Genomic DNA, 19,745 nt, shown 5'->3' with positions numbered 1-19,745 from the left:
TGGCCGTTTCCTAGTCAAATCCTCATAAAAAAGTTTCTAAAAGGCGGACGCACAATTAGCGGACCCTCTGATTAGCGGACAAATTTTATCACACGAAATGGCCAAAACCCCTATTTTAGCTCTCCAATTAGCGGACATTGAATATCAAACGGGTCACAGATGTCCAAAATCGAAAAAAAAATTTTAGATATTTTTATTTCAAGCCCTTGTTAGTCTTATTATTCAAATCATTTCTACAAATTTCCAGTTTTCCCTTGACCCATTCAACGAATTTAGGTGGGCCAAAGAAATCATAAATCACTGGTACTTCAAGTCCGCACCCACCACCTCGATTTAACCTCTTGCCAGTCACTAACTCGAGCTCTGTTTCCAGTTCTTCTTTGGCCTAGTGTCTGCAGACAAGTAATTTAGACCCCAATTTTGTATTTTCGACACCCTGGGATGACCTAATTTCAAAGTTGGAGCTCCGAGATCAAAAGTTTCTAATAGGCGGACACTTCTAATTAGAGGACACTAACCCCTTTCCCCGATGGTTTCCGCTAATTAGAGATTCCACTGCAAAATTATATTGATGCAATCAAAACATTTGCCTGTACCAGACGACCATGGCTTTTTCCTCGACACCGTAGGCTATCAAAACATGTGATTACTCGAAAAAGTTCACGTGATTCTATTCCCATGTTACTTGCTTTACAATTTACAGCTAATAACTTTATTAGTGTCAATAAATTCGAACCAGAGCGTTGTTTATGTGTTCATGAGAGTTTCTTGTAGACGGTGACTTTCAATACTATCGAATAAAGTAGCGTATCGAATAGTAGAACGTCGAATTAGAGGGCGCCAACTGTAAATTCCTTCCTCATTTTCATTTTATAGTTCTGCCCATCATCAAAGAATTCACAGCCACCAGTGCTTTCAAGCAGAACACAAGTCTATCTGTCATTTGCCTTGTGCACGGTTCCCCCTCACCTATCATCAAACTTTTCCACGACGGTAACGTTGTACTGACGAGACAGCCTTCAACACCATACGAATCTGCTCTCCGTTGGAATGTTACGCTGTTAGATTCAACTAATGCAGGTGTTTATACTTGTAAGGCAGAAAACAAATTTGGAGTTGCTGATAAGAATTTATCTGTTCTTGTCAAAGGTTAGTATTCTTTCACTTTTGGCCAACGTCCTTCCGCCAATATTTTCAGAACCAGATCTGGTCATTGTTCTACTTTAGTGCGGTCATTTAAATAATTATTTTGTAGATGCCGCACTAATGATAGTAGCGACTGAATTACTTTAAACCGTCGACTCTCTAACTGCATCTAAAATTAAAGGGAGTTTTTAATTTTTTCCTTTGAGGCTTATGGGTAGCATTCGCCTTATCTATAAGAGTTGTGGGTTCGATCTCCAGTCACCGCCAACTTATCGAATGAGTAGCTTAGATTGTCTTATCTAGGCGGTAGTTTACAGAGAGCTTGGTGTGACGTTTCACCTCGGCATTTGACCTTTCTCCTCTGTGCTCTGAGTGTGGCGGCACATATGCTACTTAGAGGGTAATAAGTTCTCGAACGTAGCATAAAGGTAGAGCATCCAGCTACGGTGCGCAAGGTTGTGGGTTCGATCCCCAGCAGGGTCATACCAAAGATTCCCAAAATGGTACTTGATTCCTCTCTGCTTGATGCTCAGCAACTATAGAGTCGGATCAAGGGTAAGTTGAAATATCCAGAGAAAGGAGTGGCGCCCTCCCCTACTTCGGGTAGACAGCTATACGAAAAGGGAGCCTTCGGGTCGTCCTCGACTGCAGTCGCAAAATTTCTTAGGAGGGTAAGTTCTCGAACGGCACTGGTTTGATTCCTGATTGGATCACAAAGAACAGCATCTTCACTATCATTCAAACGTGATATCACATCACTCTCTAATAGTGCGAGTGTAAAACATTTGAATGCAGAATAACATTTGATGCATACGCTGTGACAGTCGATAATGAATCTGCCCTAATTCATATCGTATAACCGTCTAGTGTGCAGAGCCGGATTCGATTCCCGTAGTGTCTAGCTTGTCTTTCGATACGCCCGACCGGAATCTGTAGTCCCCTTTAGTAGCTCCTATAAGTCAACAATCAAAATGGGACCATTGTAGGCAGTCCAAATTGGCCTTTCCCCTGCGGGTTGCGGGGTGGTCGCTAGGTCGGGGCGATTAACCAGATATCACATTTACTTTGTTTATCCAGACTAAGTCGGGGAAAAAATAATAAAGGAAACAAGGTAGTAATTTCTCTAATTTAATACGTCCTCTAATTAATGCGAGGAAATTATTTTCGTCATTTTGAACTAATTTAAATCCGCTAATTATTAGTGCGAGCACCCATTTACCTACTTTTGATTTTCCTCTAATTTAATACGGTAAAGTTCAAATTTTCCTCTAATTATAGTACGAACTGATTTTTTCAGGATTAGTTTTGTTCTTTCAAATTTTTCAAATTTTCAAAAATATTATTTACAATTCAAAAGGGTCGTCATCGTCATCGTCTTTTTCAGTGGCATCGTCCTCTAAATCTAAGATAGTTTTAGCATTACCCATGCATTGTTCGTTTCCTTTTGGTATTCGATGCTTGTTTTAAAAAACCGATTATATTCGTTTGGGTAGACATTTTCTTTCGAAGAACAAGAACAAAATAAACCACACGTGTAAGTTCAGAAAGATAGATCTCGCGAGTGAAAAGTGATGGCCGAAGAAAACATTCGAATGTCAAAAACATTCGATTGTGCTGTGAGTTTTTTTAACAAACAAAGTTCCACTGCAGCGACTTCTTTTTTTCTCAGGTCGTTTCGACAAGAAACAGCTTTGCGTATACACAACAACAAAAATGTGTGACAATCTTTTTAAATCTCTTCTTGTTCAAGATTTAAAAATTCCAATAGTATTGGAAAAGGAATTTACAGCTGCTTGTTGTATTAGAGGATACCATATCTACAGCTGGACTGGGTGGACTGCTGATATCGGCTCCATTTTGACTGTGAAGCCAGAAGTTAGACCTGGTGCATTAGTCGAAGATCAATACGCGATTGCTATCTGTAGTGATGGTCAAACGGTTGGACACGTTCCCAAATTTTTGTCAAAATTAACATATTTTTTCATCAAGAATGGAGGAGGATTGTCGGTGAAAATTACAGGAGAAAGGAGATACTCTCATGACCTGCCTAAAGGAGGAATGGAAATTCCCGCAAGCTTTATTTTTAAGACTGAGAACGCTGATCTTTTCGCCCAAATGAGGCAGATGACACGTGAAAAGTTGGAAGAGTTTGAAAAGAGAAGAAAATATGGGTTAGAAAAAAGCTTAAAAAAGAAAGAAACAAAAAACAGAAAATAAAAAAAATTGTCTTTTTTATTTTTCCTCCAATTTAGCGCGCCTTTACAAAGTTTTTCCTCTAATTATTAGTACGATAAAAAGATTCCAGATTCAGAGCAATTTATATCCTCCTATTATTAGTGCGACACCTCCAAAATAATTATTTTTTTGGTCGTATTAAATTAGAGAAATTACGGTAGCTATGTTCTATTTTTATTTAAGAACAAAGGATGATGAAAGTCATTTCCATCCTCTAAGTAGACGATCCTAACGGTGGTTATCCCGGGGTGGAGTAAGCAGTGGTGGAGGTGTTTCCAAACTCTACCGCCACTTTTTTCTTGTAAACCGCCCTGACGCCCTGACCCTCTAACGGACGATAGCATCGTCTATCCACTAATTAGAGCTAGCTATGCAGCCCTACAAATAAAAAAAAATTATTTGTAAGATCTTATTATTTTGATTTAATATTGCGAAGAAAAAGACCTTTAAGCAGAATTTAAACAGTAATTTTTATGCCCCGCACTATAATTAGAGGAAAATTGAACTTTCGCCGTATTATATTTATTTTTATACATTGGAAGAAATATTTCCTTGGCCCAATAATTTAATGGTAAAAAGAATAACCAAAAGCTTCATGTTCTTATTCAAAAACTATATATTCGATACCTCACTACAAAAGGTCATCATCACAGTTAAAAATCTATCAACAAGACAGAAATTCAATAAAAAAATTTAAAACAAATTCATAATATAAAATTACAATAAAAACAGCTTTTGAAAAAGATAAATGAAATGTTAAAAACAGTAGAGAATATATACCTAGGGATATACCTTGAAAACGGCCCTGGCCGAGACATGTTGGAAATTTCTAGCATCTAATGGTATTTTGGTCTCGATCCTCCGTCCAATATATAGCCTAAGGACCATTATGTATAAGTTGTTAATCGAAACAAAAATGATATTAAATGTGGAAGTGACAGATCAATGAAAAAGACTTCGTTGTGGAAAGTTGTTTTGATTTTAAATAAGTTTTGTACATTTAAAGGTTTTGTTTTTAAATAAGATAGATATCATTTACTTACTTATCAATTTTAATTTGGTATAAGTCCATTTTATCATGAATATTCCTAACTTTTTTGGGAAAATCATCCTAAAATATTCTTACAGCATTCTTAGGTTATGATCCTAATTGACAATTTATAATTTAAAATGGTCTAAAAATGACATTCTTAGCTTGAGTAGCAAAATTTTATGATGGTGATATTCTTAGCATATTTTTAATTTTTTGGCCATTTTCATCATGGACATTCTTATAAAGTGTGTCTCTTTTATTAAAATTTTGCTGATATCAGTTTCAGACGAGTCGGGTGTATGTAAAACCGTATAATTCCTTTAAAGGAATATTTTTAACCTATAAGTTACTTTCATTTGAAAGTGTTTATTTTCCTCAAATCCGTAGAAGTAAACGTCATAAGTTTGTAGGGGGCGTACGGGGTTCGCTATTACCAAAATACCGAACAATTTTGCTAAAATTTCCGAAATTCCGTAAAAAAACTTGCAATTCCGATACCGATTTTTTTGGGGTATTTTTCCTCGTTTCGACTAATTAATTTGTCATCAAATTTGATTTTTCATGTATGAATTCCGAAAAAGAGGGATAAAAACTTTATAATACCGAAATTCCGAAGCAAAAATTCATGGATTTCTGATACCGAAACAATTTCATCATTCCGAAAAACCGAAGGAATTTTGCCCGATTTCTGAAATTCCGAAGAAAAAAGGGTCGATTTCCGCAATACCGAAATACCGTACGCCCCCCACTTTACTTAGTGCCTGTTTGAGTAAATATCTGAAGGGGCTCGGTTTCCTGGACCTGAACAGTTGTCGGGGTTTCGCGGGGTATATATTTACGAATTGATTACGAATGTTTTTTTAAATCGCAATTTCTAGTGCGTGACCCTATAAATATTTTGCTTGCAATTTGCGAATCGAGTGACTTGCTTGGATCGCTTCGCAATTCTTATACATATACACTAGTTTTGCTTATATCAGCATAATATAACAATAACATATGAAATGTTGGAATCGTTTACCTCGGCCTTTACCGTTTCATATCAATATCATTCATTATATATTACATATTTCATTCCAACATAGAAATTGAAATGTTGGATGAATTTTGGAAAGGTGTTGGATCTCCTTAAAATCGTTTCGTCGCAATGTCCAACATCATTTTCATCCAACATGGGTGTTCATTCATTCTTTTTTTAATTCATTCTTTTCAAACTAGAAATGGCGAGGATTTTTATACCACAGTGTAACCACTACTGCTGTTCATGCGGACAAAAATTATAGTCTAACAATTGGACCCTTACAATGCATGGTTTCAGCCCCCCCCTTAAAATAAGGGGTGATTTAAAATTTAGAGAAAAACACAAAGGGCAAAACTGTTAAAAACTGAGAAATAAGGGGGGACTTGGTCTCAAGGGTCAAATAGAAGCCCTTGCTACTTGAGGGGGGAGTAATCTTGTTCCTTTCTGTTCCAACGGCTGATATTTCTTCGTCACTTTTTTCGTTTTTACCTCATTCAATAAAATAATTTTGTTCCTGCTGTGTCCCGATCTTGTAAAGCATCTAAGGCTCCAATCACATTTCAGCTATGGAATCTTATTTCGATTCGAATGCTACATTCGAAAATATTTTTGTTTCCTTGGTGTGTCATCATCCTACACTACATCTAAGGCTCCAATCACATTTCAGTAATGGAATGTCCCGTGATTCGGAGCTGATACTGATGCACCACCAACCAATAAACAAAAAAATAAAAAGCGGAACCCAGAACTAGGGTTTTCCCCCGGATGGCATTCAAAAATTGTGTGAGGTTTTCAAAAACAGCAAAAAAAAAAAGAAATTTGAATATCTCTTTTGAAAATAACTCTTTTCAAACGAAACTTCACAATATTGGTTCTAAAGTAGGTTGAAGTAGGTTGAAAAGAAGTTTTTGTAAAATGGGCCAAAATTGCGGCACAAATCAAGAAAAACACTATGTTGATAAAACAGCAGCCACAAATTTGTTCAATGAGTAAAAATCATTTTTTTTCAGATGAAACTCGTAGCAAAAGGGTTTATCCACAAAATATAAAAAATGGAACCAAAATTATTAGGTCATTGGGCTAGAATTGCGGCTCAAAGTTGAAATTTTTTTTCATATATGCTTTAATTGAAGCCACATTTTAAGCCCATTGAAAACCCTGCAGTCACAAATTAAACCCATAAGTATCTTTATCAGACCTTTAAAACTACCAATAATTCAAGAAAAACGGTTAAAAAATATTGAAGTTTTAAAGCAGGACAGCACATATAAGCCAACCCGTTGAGTGAGCCACAGTGACATAAAGCCACAAAACCTGCCCTTACTTTGCCATCTTATATTTCAAGACTGAATCACTCAACTTCAAAGAGGGCCACATTTTTGGAAAGCTCATCAATTTTCTTATTTTATGGAATTTTGTACTACACAGCAGCCACAAGAATGTCAACGCTGTGGGCTAAAAAGTGGTTGTTATTGAAAACCTCACTTTTTGGGGTTCTATTTTTGAATGCAATCCCCGCAATGTGTTTATGGAATAATTTCTCGCTTGTCTCTACACCCCAAAAATTAAGGGCATGTATACATAAGAGTCTTGCAAATTTAAGGGGGGAGTAAAACTTAAGGGGCACCTCAAAACCATCTTTAAGCTTTAAGGGGGGATAAATTGATAAGGGGTGATTTGTGTTTTAAGGGGGGACTCAAAATCATGGATGAAACCATGCAATGCAGAGAAAATTATGGCGAAATATCTTATGGTGCAATTTCCTGAAATTTATTTATCTATTTCAAGGCAAAAAATGGTCAAATTTTCTAAAATTTTGCATCAAAAACTATGTTCTCATTTTTTTACACACTTACAGTGCATTTTGGGAAGCCTGAAAAACGTACCTTTAAAGGGTCACACCTCTACGATAGATCGCTTAATTTCAGTGCTCCTCCCACTTGGTTTATTTTCCGAAAAAAAAACATTCGAGCTAGTAGCTTCTCTACCATCTTTTTAAATTTGTTACGAGATTTTTTGAATTTTTGACAAAAAAACATTCGATTCTTATTCTAATGACGTCATTCCCCTTCAAATGTTGGATGTGAGCTGAGTAAACGAATCCAACATGATCCAACACGAAAAGAAGAAGTAAATGTTGGACAAAATGTTTGATGGCGATCAAACTGCCATCCAACACTTTTTTTCTTCTTCCAACATAATTTTTTCTACAGTCTAGTGCCACTAGCGGTTATTGTTTTCAATTATTATTTTATTTATTTATCAAACCAAATTTACTCTAATTTATTGCCCCTATTGTAAGTATATCTGAAATAAAGACTAATGCTTTATACATTTGTTTAAAAAAAAAAAAAAAAAAAAAAAAAAAAAAAATTTTTCTTCCTTTCCGATTATTGCATTCGAGTAAACGATTCCAACATTCTGTCCAACAGAGAGAAAATGGAATGTTGGAATCGTTTACCTCGGCCTTAACACTTATGTAAAAACAAAACCTTTGATGATGGTGATTTCTATACATATTAATTTCAGTGACTCCAGACCGTCCTATCCTTTTCAATCTAACGGCTATTTCATCACGCTCCCTGTATATTTCATGGAACGAACCTTTTGATGGTCATTCGAATATCACACACTTCATTCTGCAAATTACAAATCAAACTCATGCGTCTACTGGCTGGTGGAACTATAAAGTTGAGACTACATCGTACTCGATAGATAACCTTATACCGTATATGAAATATGACGTAATGGTTCAAGCTGTGAATGTGATTGGAAGTAGTGAATACAGTGTAGCAAAAGAAGTTGTGACATTTCCTTCAGGTATATTTTTTCTTTTGCATTACTACATATTTTTTTGTCTTCAAACTGATGTCTACAATATCATTCTTTTGCCCATTAGAACTTTGCACGAACCTATTTGCTGGAATCATATTGTCAAAAAGTATTTTTAGCCTTTGTAAAGCCTGAAAAAAATTACTTCTGAAGGAAAAAAAGGACTTGATCATACATAGTTAGGACATGTTAGGATGCTGATAATTTAATGATTGATTTTACAAATTTTCTATAGTTCCAAAAGGAAATTGAAATATGAAGAACTACTTTTGTGTAAAATATTTATTGATAAAAAGAATGTTTAAAAAAAGTTGAATCTGGTAGAGATTCTAAGTAAGGTGGAATCTTTTGCCATAGGAACGAAGAAAACTTTGATGATACTGTTATAATACTTTTCCAATATGCCAATGAGGTCGTATTTCTATCCGAAAATAAACAAAAGAACATCTTAGTAGGGGGAATTTTGTTCGATTTTTTGGAATCGCTTGACTGTTTTGTTAGAAGCACTTGTTATACATTTTTGGAAAGCTAGGGGTAACAGGTCTCCGTTTTCTCGAGCTAAAATTTTCATTAATTTTTAACCCTATGATTTTTGCCTGAGACCGTCATATTTGTCCGAAAATCACACCAAAGTGTCCGAAAAAAAATTGGAAACATAGTAATTTCGATTCCCCTACCCCTTAGCTGTCCAAAAATGTATAACAAGTGCTTCTAACAAAACAGTCGAGCGATTTTACAAAATGTCCTTTACTATCTCTTTGCCTTGTTTGATATAACAATAGGTTATTGCCTTGCTTGTAGTTTGTCTTTTACCATTTACAAAAAGTGTAAATTCACCGCCTTGGTTTGCGTAATCGATTGCCGTTTCATCTCTGCCACAGGCTGTGAAAATGTTGGGCAATACTTTTAGCCAATAAAGTGATGATGATGAATGATGATGAATGAAGACCGGCCATGCACCACTGTAGCAACAATCGCATATAATTGTCGGCGCTCGTGCTTGTTTTGGTAGAAGCGTTATCAACTCTTTCAAACTTAAAACACCATCGTGAAAACACCAATTTCCGGTGTTAGTCTCGCCATGGCCTGTATAGTAGATCATTGGAGTAAAATCTGTACCACATGCTTCAAACAGTTCCCGAATTTTTCTCTTTGCTTCTTCTTTGGTTAGCCGGTCATCTTTAACTGTGTTGAACTTGAACAGATTCCTCTCCCTCAAAGCATCTTCCATGTTGGCGATATCCTTCGCAACACCAGGCAAGAAAGACCCACTCCTGGCTCTAGAACGTCGTTTTGAAATGTTGACAGCCGTCGGAGGATCCAAAGCACCTGACATAAGCAGCCATTTTGTAGGGCCAAGGCTAGTCCAGTATTTCCAAAAATCAATAAGATCTTCAATAATAGGATTAGTTGGACAATGATAATTTTCGAAAGAATTGGTCACAGAGTTAGACATTTTACTTTCTACTGTATGAAAACCAGAAATGAAACTTCTTTTTACCTTGGTCGTTCTCTTAATGTGATGACTTTATTGAGAAAAATATGATGGTGAGCATCAAACAAAGAGACTTCATTTACGTAAATAAACGTGTTTTTTATAAGCAATTATATAGGAACAATGCCTTTAACTCGAGTTAAGAACTAATTCGGCGGCTGAATTAGTAATTTATCGAAATAAATTGAAATAAATTCTTAAATCATGTAAATTAGGGATTTATACATTTGCCGCTAGTCTTTTTATCTAAATCTTTAATTCATCTTTTCTTTAAAATTTACCCTTTTCAATTTTGAAATTTGATAATTTTTGTTGCTTATCTACAAACTAATGTGTAATGTGATCGTGCGGTTTGCAAATTGACATGCCAGGACAGGTTTACATAAAAGATTCAAATTCTTAGTTGTCATGGCAGTCTTTAGCGAGGTTAAGCACGGGTTAAGGCCTACGATATCACATTGAACAGTCTAAATAAACACTTGCTTAACCTCGCTATCTTAATTCTGAACCTTAAAACTCTCCCCGATTTTCTTAAATACCGGGCCAAATTGGTCGATTCTTTTGCTTTCTGTTCAGAAAACTACATCCAGAATTAGCTCGAGAAATGACTATTTATATAACTTTAGCCGGAAAAAACTGACTGAAATGTCCCAAGGTGACATGTGGCAATTTCTCCGGTATTATTCCGACTGTGAAAAGTCCTAATTTGCTTGTTATCTCATTTTGTCATATGGTTTCTTTTTATCCAGTTTTTACCAAACTGGCAACCTAGAAAAGAAATTTGAAGGGGTAGGTTCACTCTTCATAAAAATGGCCTATTTTTACCAGTATCAAATTTATCTCGAATTGTAAGTGTGCTTTAATATTGAATGAAATGTTTGTTTGATTTCTTAGAACCATCACGCATTGAACATTTGCTGGCTACCCACAATACTTCACGATCAGTAACGTTGCAATGGCGTTCACCCGCTTTACCGAACGGCCCAATCGATTTCTACCAAATATCATCTAATGTATGCCAGACCTTAACTATCGCCAGTGCTAAGGTTGAATTCACACTTCATGATCATGTGGTTGATGGTTTGGTACCATTTACGATGTATTTCTTTCAAATGAGGGCTGGTAACAAATGGAGAGGTGATGTATTGTGGAGCGAATTCTCGGATGAAGTCCGTGTGAGAACGGCAGGGGAAGGTTAGTATAAACCTTGTGCCTTTTGTTCGCTCAGTCGTCAATAAGCTTAAAACAAAAATTATAATTTTAACTATAATTTCTGCAATGTTATACGCCTTTTCTATAGCTCCTTATTTCCGAGCAGATTCTGATACTCCGAGTTTGGCACGTATTCACTCTACAGATCATGGCTTCGTAAGAGAATCTTCCCGTGTTGGTGAACCCCTGATCTTTTTCGTCCAGATTTGGGATTAATATTGAATGAGCTTTTGAGCGCGCTGATTGGGTAAAGCAGAACAGTCGCACCAATTAGTCGGCCCTAAGTGACTAAATTTTGGCTTGGTGACTAAAATTAGGGCTGACTAAAAATTAGGGCTAACTAAAATTTGGGCCGACTAAAAATTTCGGCCAAATTTAAAGTTTATAATTAAGCTTTCCTTAACCAACTTTTTTAAATACCACATCATTACGTCCCCTACAATTCATTATTTCGTCCGCTATTATTCATTATATATTAGTCGGCCCTTAGTGACTAAATTTTGACGAGGTGACTAAAATTAGGGCCGACTAATAATTACGGCCGACTAAGATTAAGGCCGACTAAGTTTTGGCCGATAAGGTACTTAAACAATATATTAACATTAGAACCCGGTGGCAGTCGCTTTGGTTTCCAAGCAAAAGGCAACGCGGTTTTGAATGTTTTAGCTGAACAACCGAGTCAGATAGTCACCTTCGCCATACCCCTATAAAGCAGAGCGTGGTATGCGCAGAATTGATGATCTGTTGTGAGATTATATAGTTCCTGGAACATAAGAAGACAATTACTTTAATTAAACACTTAACAGCTGTACTATTTTCTCATCATAAAAGTACATTTTCTTGGAAAAGTCATCAATGTTACATTAACGACTGCAGTCTGAAAAGGTTTACATTCTTGAGCACACGACATAAACGGAAACCATATTCGAAATTTTTGCTTTTGTTCATTTTTTAGCACCAGTCGCCATGGTTACAAACATAACAATCCACAATCTCACGTCAACGTCATTCGTCATCCAATATCAGTTATCCAACGTAGAAACCATGTACGGCCAATTCAAAGGAATCCATCTACGCCTGGTTTCCTCAAGCCAAATATCTCATCAAATGGATACATTAGATACGTGGTTTCTATTTGAGAATCTTTTACCATATACTGTGTATGATTTGCAGATAGCAGTGAGAAACCATGTTGGACTTGGCAATTACACTGGTCCATTTGCCATCACTACTGCGCCTTCAGGTATTCTTTGAGTTTGTAAATTATGGTTACCGTCAACTCTCGCAATGAAATTTAATTTGAATTTAATTTTGGTTTTTCAAGGGACATGAGATCTTCTTTGAATTAGATTAATGCGAATTGCAGGGAGTATTTTACACCACTTTCAAGCTAAAGAGATCGATTTGTTTTAATTCGAATTGCAGATATTTTCGAACTTGTATAAAGAATTGAAACTCGTGTTCGAGATAGGAGATAGAAGTTGTGTAGCTTGAGAATTCATCCTGGGAATCGACATTATCGCTCGGCTCGAAGAGATATTTGAGAACTGTAGACTTCGACTGTTCTGCTACAAGTTTAAATGTAGTATTGTTCAAAATCAGATTTGGGAAAGTTTTATGTGCTGCTTTCGATGGTGACATTATTTTCAGGATTGTGCTAATATAAACAAACAAAATATCTAATGCGTTCCTAAAGCTTTATAAATCCACCAAAATCATAAGTCGATTTTCTTCTCTTAAGTCCCAGGAAAGGTGGAGAATATCACGGCAACCGAAATCAACATAACAACCGTTCATATTGCTTGGCAACCACCTCTTAGAAAAAATGGCGTCATCGAGTGTAAGAATCTTTCAAACTTCTTTGTTTCAAACTTCCATTGAGTTTTTTAAGCTTCCAAAGGTTTGACTGTTTGCAGCAATAAACGTATAATTAATACAGTCTAGTGCTTCTGGCAAGGAAAATGAGATCTAACCGAAGGCTAAGGAATAATCTTTAATCTTTCCTGTAAAAGTGATGTTTTTTTTATGATTAATCTAGCACTTTCTTTGTTTTCGCGTATTACATTTCTCAAATTCTGACAGTAATTGTTACTTTGAATCCAACGTTTGTATGAAAAGCAAAGTGGACTGCGCTACTCACGTAGAAAGTAAGAGTATTCAAACCCTACATACACGTTTCTGTTATAAGAACAAACTATATAAGAACATAAAGCTTCGATGGCCAAAATGTTGAGAACAAATTAAGAAAACTTTGAAGCTTCACGGACTCTAAAACACCCAATTTCTTAGGAAAATGGACAAAAATACTCAAAAAATGGCGAAAATAAGAACATGTTAAGAACATTTTTAGGCTTAAAACTCAAAAAGTCAAAAACATCCAAAAGCTTCAAAAATTTTGGGTGTTCTTATAAAAAAAACGTGCAATGCCTTTACATATATCTCAATGTAAGGGTTTTATTATTTGTCTGTAGTGAAGTATTCTTTATGCAACCCTTAAAAGTGTAAGCGGAATGGGTTAGAGTTTCTCAGTAATACAAAAGCAGTGACATTCTTTTTTCCTGGCAAACTGTTTTCCAGTCTCCTCCTGTTTTAAGGGTTTGATAGGTGTATCAAATATCGTCAGTTTATCACAAACAAACAATTTGTGCATCTTCTTGTATCCGGGGGGGGTACTTAGGCAAATGGAGGGTACTCGGGGAAATAGGAAAAATTCTACTTTTTACCACCTGAAAGATCGAAATTTGGTCATAATTGATTCGAAATTTGGCCCAATTAGGGTCACAAAATTTTCCTTTGTTTTCCCCCTTTTTAGTCCCGGTAAGGGTCCGAAGGACGAAAGTCGGATGCCACCCCTCCTGTCAGCTCGCAACCCTATTACCCCCCCCCCCGGGTCTTGCATACACTGTCTGTTGTTAGAAATACTCGAACTAAAGACAAGAAGCGTGTGATCAAAAGTTCTTCTCTTTTTTCAGTGTACAAGCTGTCAATCACATCGGATAAAAAATCAAACGAAGTCTCAGTTTACATGACAAATGTTACTCATGTGTACTCTTCAAACTTTACTTCCAATACGACGTATATTATTCACGTCATTGCGCAAACGTCTGTCGGATTCGGTGAACAAAGTGACGGAATCCATATTACAATTAGTAAAGAATTCCAAGGTAATGTTCTTTTCCTAGCTCAAAAATCTTGTTTGAATTTAGTTTATTTGATTCCATTTACAACTGACTATTATTAAAGGTTTTGTTTTTAAATAAGAGTGATATCGTTTGCTTACTCATCAATTTCAGTTCACAAGCTTTTTCACATTGGATTGACACGGATGTGGGGCAAGGTTGGTCAGAAAGAGGAAAAGAAAACAATTTTTTTGCTTATATCAGCATACTATAACAATAGCAAGACACTGCCCTGATATGAAATATGTGTCTGATATGAAACGGAAACACTTATGTAAAAATAAAACCTTTAACTGAATAATGCGCTCTTTAAATGCGCTATGACAAGCTATTTCCCGTGATAATCGGTTCCTTTGCTTGCAGCACGTCATAATTATTTAAAGCATCAATTGTATTTAGTTGTGTTTGCATCCTTATACTCCAGGTTTGCTACCGACACCCATTACCACCCTTTCTCCGCCCATTCCAAGCCGATCAAGATCATGGTTAGATCGTGAATATCTGGTGGTGATAATGGCTGTGTCAGCTTTGGCAGTGTTCCTGTTATTGGCTTTGTTTGTCATCTGTTGCATACGTTGGTATTTCAACAAGAAAGAAAAAGGTGAGGAGATACTGCATCTTAAATGTTGCTTTTATTTACGTGAAAGCTCCAATAAACTTCGCCACATTTTGGTCTAAAATTGACCATAAATTGCATCTTCTTTTCAAAAAATTTCGACCTTATGGTTTTGCCTGGGGAAAAAAGAGATTGCCCAAAAAAGGGATGTTCCACCAGTGGGATTTTCTCTTGAGGCATAGGCATCCTATAGAGAAGGTCTGGAGAAAGTTTAAGCTAGATATTATTTTTTTCTACAAATAGCCTGTATTTTTGTAACACGACCACACTAAGTGAAGTATCAGTTAAAACTCTTAGTTTTTTAAACTTGAAAAATTGATCGGGATTTTTAAGGTTTGCGGGTGTTAAGAATAAGAAGGTTCCTTTTCTACAACATGAAATTCTCATTTTCTTTACTTTTAGTCAAAAACCGATGGGAGGTGAACCCATGTAAGTGATACCACCTGCTCAATATTTTTTCTGTCAACGATACCAAAAGATATCACTATTGTTTCATTTGTGAAGGCGTCATTTTACCATGGTCGCGCACTTTTAGCGGGTTTGCTCATCATAATATGCATTTTATTTCTAACTTTCAGATTATGGCAATAACAATACAGAGCAAGAACAAGTTGTTGGCAATAAATTTACTAAGAAAAGAAGGTACAGTAGAGATTGTCCTTTTTTAAGTCAAACCTGCTCATTATTCGAAACAAAAAAGAACATTGCAAGTTTTTTACATAAACATGAGGTTGAAATTTTATTCAAAGTAAGACTTACTAATGAGTCTGTTAAATTGCGCGCCTTGCGCTCCTTGCGCTCCTTCTAATTTTTGGCGCGCCCTAATTTTTAGCGCGCCCTAATTTTTGCGCGCGTTATAATTTTTTACGCGTTTCTGATTAAACAAATGTCTTGAAAAGTTTCTAAATGCCTGTATAATTTGTTGCAAACCCGTTGCAAATACAAAGAACCAGACACAATGCTTTTTCTTGGTTATTTGAATTGAAAAAATTGGACATACTTTTGGGGATACATTTTAGACTTTTCTCCAAATTATTAGAAATAATGTGCTAAATTCTCATTTAAAAAATTCGAACGAAATTACAATAATGGTTGGGTATGCAGAAGCAAAAGGATAATATGTATGAAAATTGGTTTTGTAACGGTAGAATACTACATAGGAGATTATTTTGACCATTCGGAGTATTTAAAAGGAACCAAATGGTTCCGAGTAACTTGTGTTATTTTTTCGACTAGCCATTTTGATTTTTGATTTTTAAAGCACACCTCGGTGCTGTCATTTCTTTTGTATTTCGATCTTGTTATTGATTTTGTAAAATGTCATAAGAAGAAATCTTTTGATTCGGACTTTACGAGTTAGCATTTTATTATTTGTTCAAATTCGATTCTATTCTTTGATTTAAAATTATGGCTAAAATCTCAAAAAGTGAGTTTCTGGAAAACTTTGGCACTTTTTTTACTTCAATGGCCAAAATCTCTCCAAAAAGACTAAATTTGCAACTTTTTGTGTTGATTTTGAAAGTGCATTTCATTTCCATCAACTTAGGCTAAAAATGAAGATTTCAAATCGAAAATGGGGCTGACAGGAAGGCTTCGTCCTCCTGCTCCTGCATACCAACCATAATTGTAACTTCGTTTGAATTTTTTAAATGAAAATTTAGCACATTATTTCTAATAATTTGGAGAAAAGTCTAAAATGTATCCCCAAAAGTATGTCCAATTTTTTCAATTCAAATAACCAAGAAAAAGCATTGTGTCTGGTTCTTTGTATTTGCAACGGGTTTGCAACAAATTATACAGGCATTCAGAAACTTTTCAAGACATTTGTTTAATCAGAAACGCGTAAAAAATTATAAGGCACGCAAAAATTAGGGCGCGCCAAAAATAAGAAGGCGCGCAAAGGCGCGCAAAAAAGATTAAGGCGCGCAAGGAGCGAAGGAGCGCAAGGCGCGCACTTTTTAGAAGGCGCGCAATTTAACAGACTCCTTACTAAGCCTGAGACTTTAACTTTAATGGAGCCTACATTCACTGGTTTTTTTACACAATTTTCGAACTTTTGTGCTCTTAAACTCCAGTCACTCAATTACGACGCATATAAATAATTTCTTTTCGCCTTTTAAAGGGGTAGTTTCAATACGATCACTTCAACAGTGGTACTCAAAGAATACCAACAGCAAAAAGACCAACATTTCGATGACTTCATTTGGGATGATAATACTGTCAATGATATTTTTGATGGAAGCTCCATAGAGCCAGATTACGCCCGTCCCATTACTCCCCAATCACGCCCACCGCCTTCAGTAAGCAGTGATGGTGATAGGGCGGTTTATTCTTGTGTTGATCCTTATCAAGGGCGTAGTATTGATTTATCACCTTTGGTGCGGTTAAAAGGAATGAACAAAAATAAAAGGTTGGTTTACTTTCTATCTTCGGATTACAAAAGTCGAATCTCATCACTTGAACCACAAGGTGGAACTAGTTCAATAGAAAAGCGAATACAGCCTTAGATTCTCTTATTGGACCAGAAAACTGTTCAAGTCGTTGCGAGATTTAAGTGTTTCTTTGACTCTTATATTAGGGGGGGATGTTAGGACTAATTTTTTAAGCCCATTTGTCAAAAGTTGCCATTGGGTATAAAAAGAAGAAAAATTCATGTAAAAACCCTGTGGAACTTTTTTCAAGGTTGCCACGGGTAGGGTGCCACCGCCGCTCCGCCAGCAAAATCGAAATTTCAAAATTTTTTAAAACATAGCGAAGTGACCCCTCATTTGAAAGGTATTTTCATGCTGATTAAGAAAATCAATATTGTAAGGGTGAAAGACACTCTCACAAGAAGTAACTTAAGAAAAATGATCAAAAAATTGCATTTTCAGCAAAATCCTCAAAATTTTGCCAACTGTTGGAAATTACTTTTTGTGACAGTGTTATTCAACCTCATTATATTGATTTTCTTAACCAGCATGAAAATACCTTTCAAATGAGGGGTCACTTCACTATGTTTTGAAAATTTTTGAAATTTCGATTTTGCTGGCGGAGCCAAGGTGGCACCCTGCCCGTGGCAACCTTGAAAAGGGTACCACAGGGTTTGACAAATGGGCTAAGAATTTATGCCATTTTTGCAAAATAACATCCCCCCCTACTTATATCGCTATTTGCTCTATTGTTTCATCTTCTTTTGTTAAGACATCCCAAGATACCTGCTAGTCTGAGAATGTCGCCCATCAAAATTGCAAAATCACCTGCAAAAGATCCTCTTCCTCCTGCAACGGTACACGTCAACCATCAAGCGAGCGCACAGTCTTCAGATTATTCAACCTCTTTATCGAGTGGCTCATGGCAAAATAGCCGTTCAACGAACATTCCAAGTAGTGAAACGTCCTCAATTAGTCGGCTGGACATTGGTGACATGTATGATCGTGTTGCTAAGCAACCGCATACCAAACAAAGAGGGCGGCAAGAGACACGGTATGCAGATATTGTACCGCTACCTCACGGTGAACTTGGTGTAAGAAACTATGATACTCAATATTGAACCTTTTGAAATTCAAAAGACAAAAATTGATATTTCAGAAGCTAATTATCTTCTCTCGGTCAATTATATGAAGTAAGTAAAAACCTTTTTTTAATCTATTGATTTTTTATCCATATTTATGATGGAAAAGCAACATGCGGTTCAAATGTCCTTACTAAGTACTGGTTCTGAATATATTGTGGGTATATAGGAAGTATAACCACTCGATTTCATATGATTAATTCAATATGTCATTTATGGCCCCCATTTATATTCCTTGATTGTCGCTTTCTTTCAACTGTATTGAATTTCTGGAACATGGCCATTTTGGTCAGATTTGAATTCATGTAAATTTGGGAGACATTTCTACAATCACCGCCACAATATTTGGCACAAAAGGGGGATTCCCTCAAAACTTTAAAACCGCAAGTGATTTTTAATTGCTTTAAAGTACGGTTGGAAAGTAGAGTTTTAACTGTGATTTTTAACATGAGACTTAAGACACCTTAGAATCTCAGCATCTAAAAGCCCAAAAATGTTCCGATATGACTGAGAATATAGCCTCTAAGCCACTTAAAACCCCTCTCAAATTGAAAAATCCGATGAAACACAGTTGAAGTACTGAAATTACAATCCACGCCCGAGCTTTAAATTCTGAAACACGTTAAATTACCCAAAATGGCCAATATATTAATACTCATTACAAGTGAGACTTGTGAGACTCTTAAATAACATCGACTTTGACCTCACCAGTAGTAATGCCATAAACGTCAAGTTCTGTTGCTTCTTTTAAAGTTTTGGTCAAAAGTTGATTCTGATAATCACTCTACTTTTTAATAATTTTCTACTACTATAAATTATGTGATAATTCTTTTATAATTTCAATTCATTGTATATAAGCGTGCATTTTTTATAAATAACAAGTGTGGATATAGATAGTGTTTTTAAATTGCAAATCATTTTTAAAATTATAATTTTTCGAAAATTCTAAATATCGAAACTCGCATCAAATAACATCCAATTAAAAACGTCGATGATGGTTGCCATGGACTCTCAAGGGTGGTAATTGACCCCAGCCATTTTCTAAAAATAGTTATCGACAAAGTTAAATGTTGAATTATTCTTTCCAAAATAAAATTGTTATTGAAGTACTACTTTAATCGTAGAAATTTTAGCGAGACTAATTTTAGTGTTTTAGCGAGTTTTCCCTGTTTTCGCTAAAATAAATCTCACTAAAACACGCCGAATCGCTAGATCGCTAAAATTTATCCACGCAATATTTCTGGTTATATTGCCTTGATACATTTTTATCAATAGAAAGGGTTTCAGTGCAAAAAAATGCTAGAAAACGAATTCAATCAATAATGTAATACGAGTATTCGCTAAAATTTATCCACGCGAAATTTTTTGAAACCGTGATTCGATAAAATAAATCCAAAAAAAATCAAGATTTTCCTGGCTCGCT

At 35.8% G+C, this 19,745-nt stretch overlaps 1 protein-coding gene across 1 annotated transcript in view; it reads left to right on the top strand.

The window, feature by feature from the left end:
- The window catches only part of LOC136810006 (neuronal cell adhesion molecule-like), a 32,590-nt gene extending 13,601 nt beyond the window's left edge, over positions 1-18,989 (top strand). The window contains exons 9-19 of the mRNA XM_067066577.1: positions 877-1,149; positions 7,965-8,255; positions 10,657-10,956; positions 11,930-12,217; positions 12,716-12,814; positions 13,947-14,138; positions 14,578-14,754; positions 15,172-15,198; positions 15,348-15,411; positions 16,892-17,179; positions 17,953-18,989. Coding sequence (XP_066922678.1) covers positions 877-1,149; positions 7,965-8,255; positions 10,657-10,956; positions 11,930-12,217; positions 12,716-12,814; positions 13,947-14,138; positions 14,578-14,754; positions 15,172-15,198; positions 15,348-15,411; positions 16,892-17,179; positions 17,953-18,301 — 2,348 coding nt within the window. The 3' untranslated portion in view covers positions 18,302-18,989. The remainder of the gene's footprint in view (positions 1-876; positions 1,150-7,964; positions 8,256-10,656; positions 10,957-11,929; positions 12,218-12,715; positions 12,815-13,946; positions 14,139-14,577; positions 14,755-15,171; positions 15,199-15,347; positions 15,412-16,891; positions 17,180-17,952) is intronic.
- Positions 18,990-19,745: the final 756 nt, after the last annotated feature.

Source organism: Clytia hemisphaerica, unplaced genomic scaffold (assembly GCF_902728285.1).
Source record: "Clytia hemisphaerica strain Z4C2 unplaced genomic scaffold, Clytia hemisphaerica genome assembly, whole genome shotgun sequence".
In the NCBI taxonomy this organism is placed as follows: Eukaryota; Metazoa; Cnidaria; class Hydrozoa; order Leptothecata; family Clytiidae; genus Clytia; species Clytia hemisphaerica.
The sequence above is the reverse complement of the archived record's forward strand: the minus strand, read 5'-3'. Positions and strand labels throughout refer to the sequence as shown.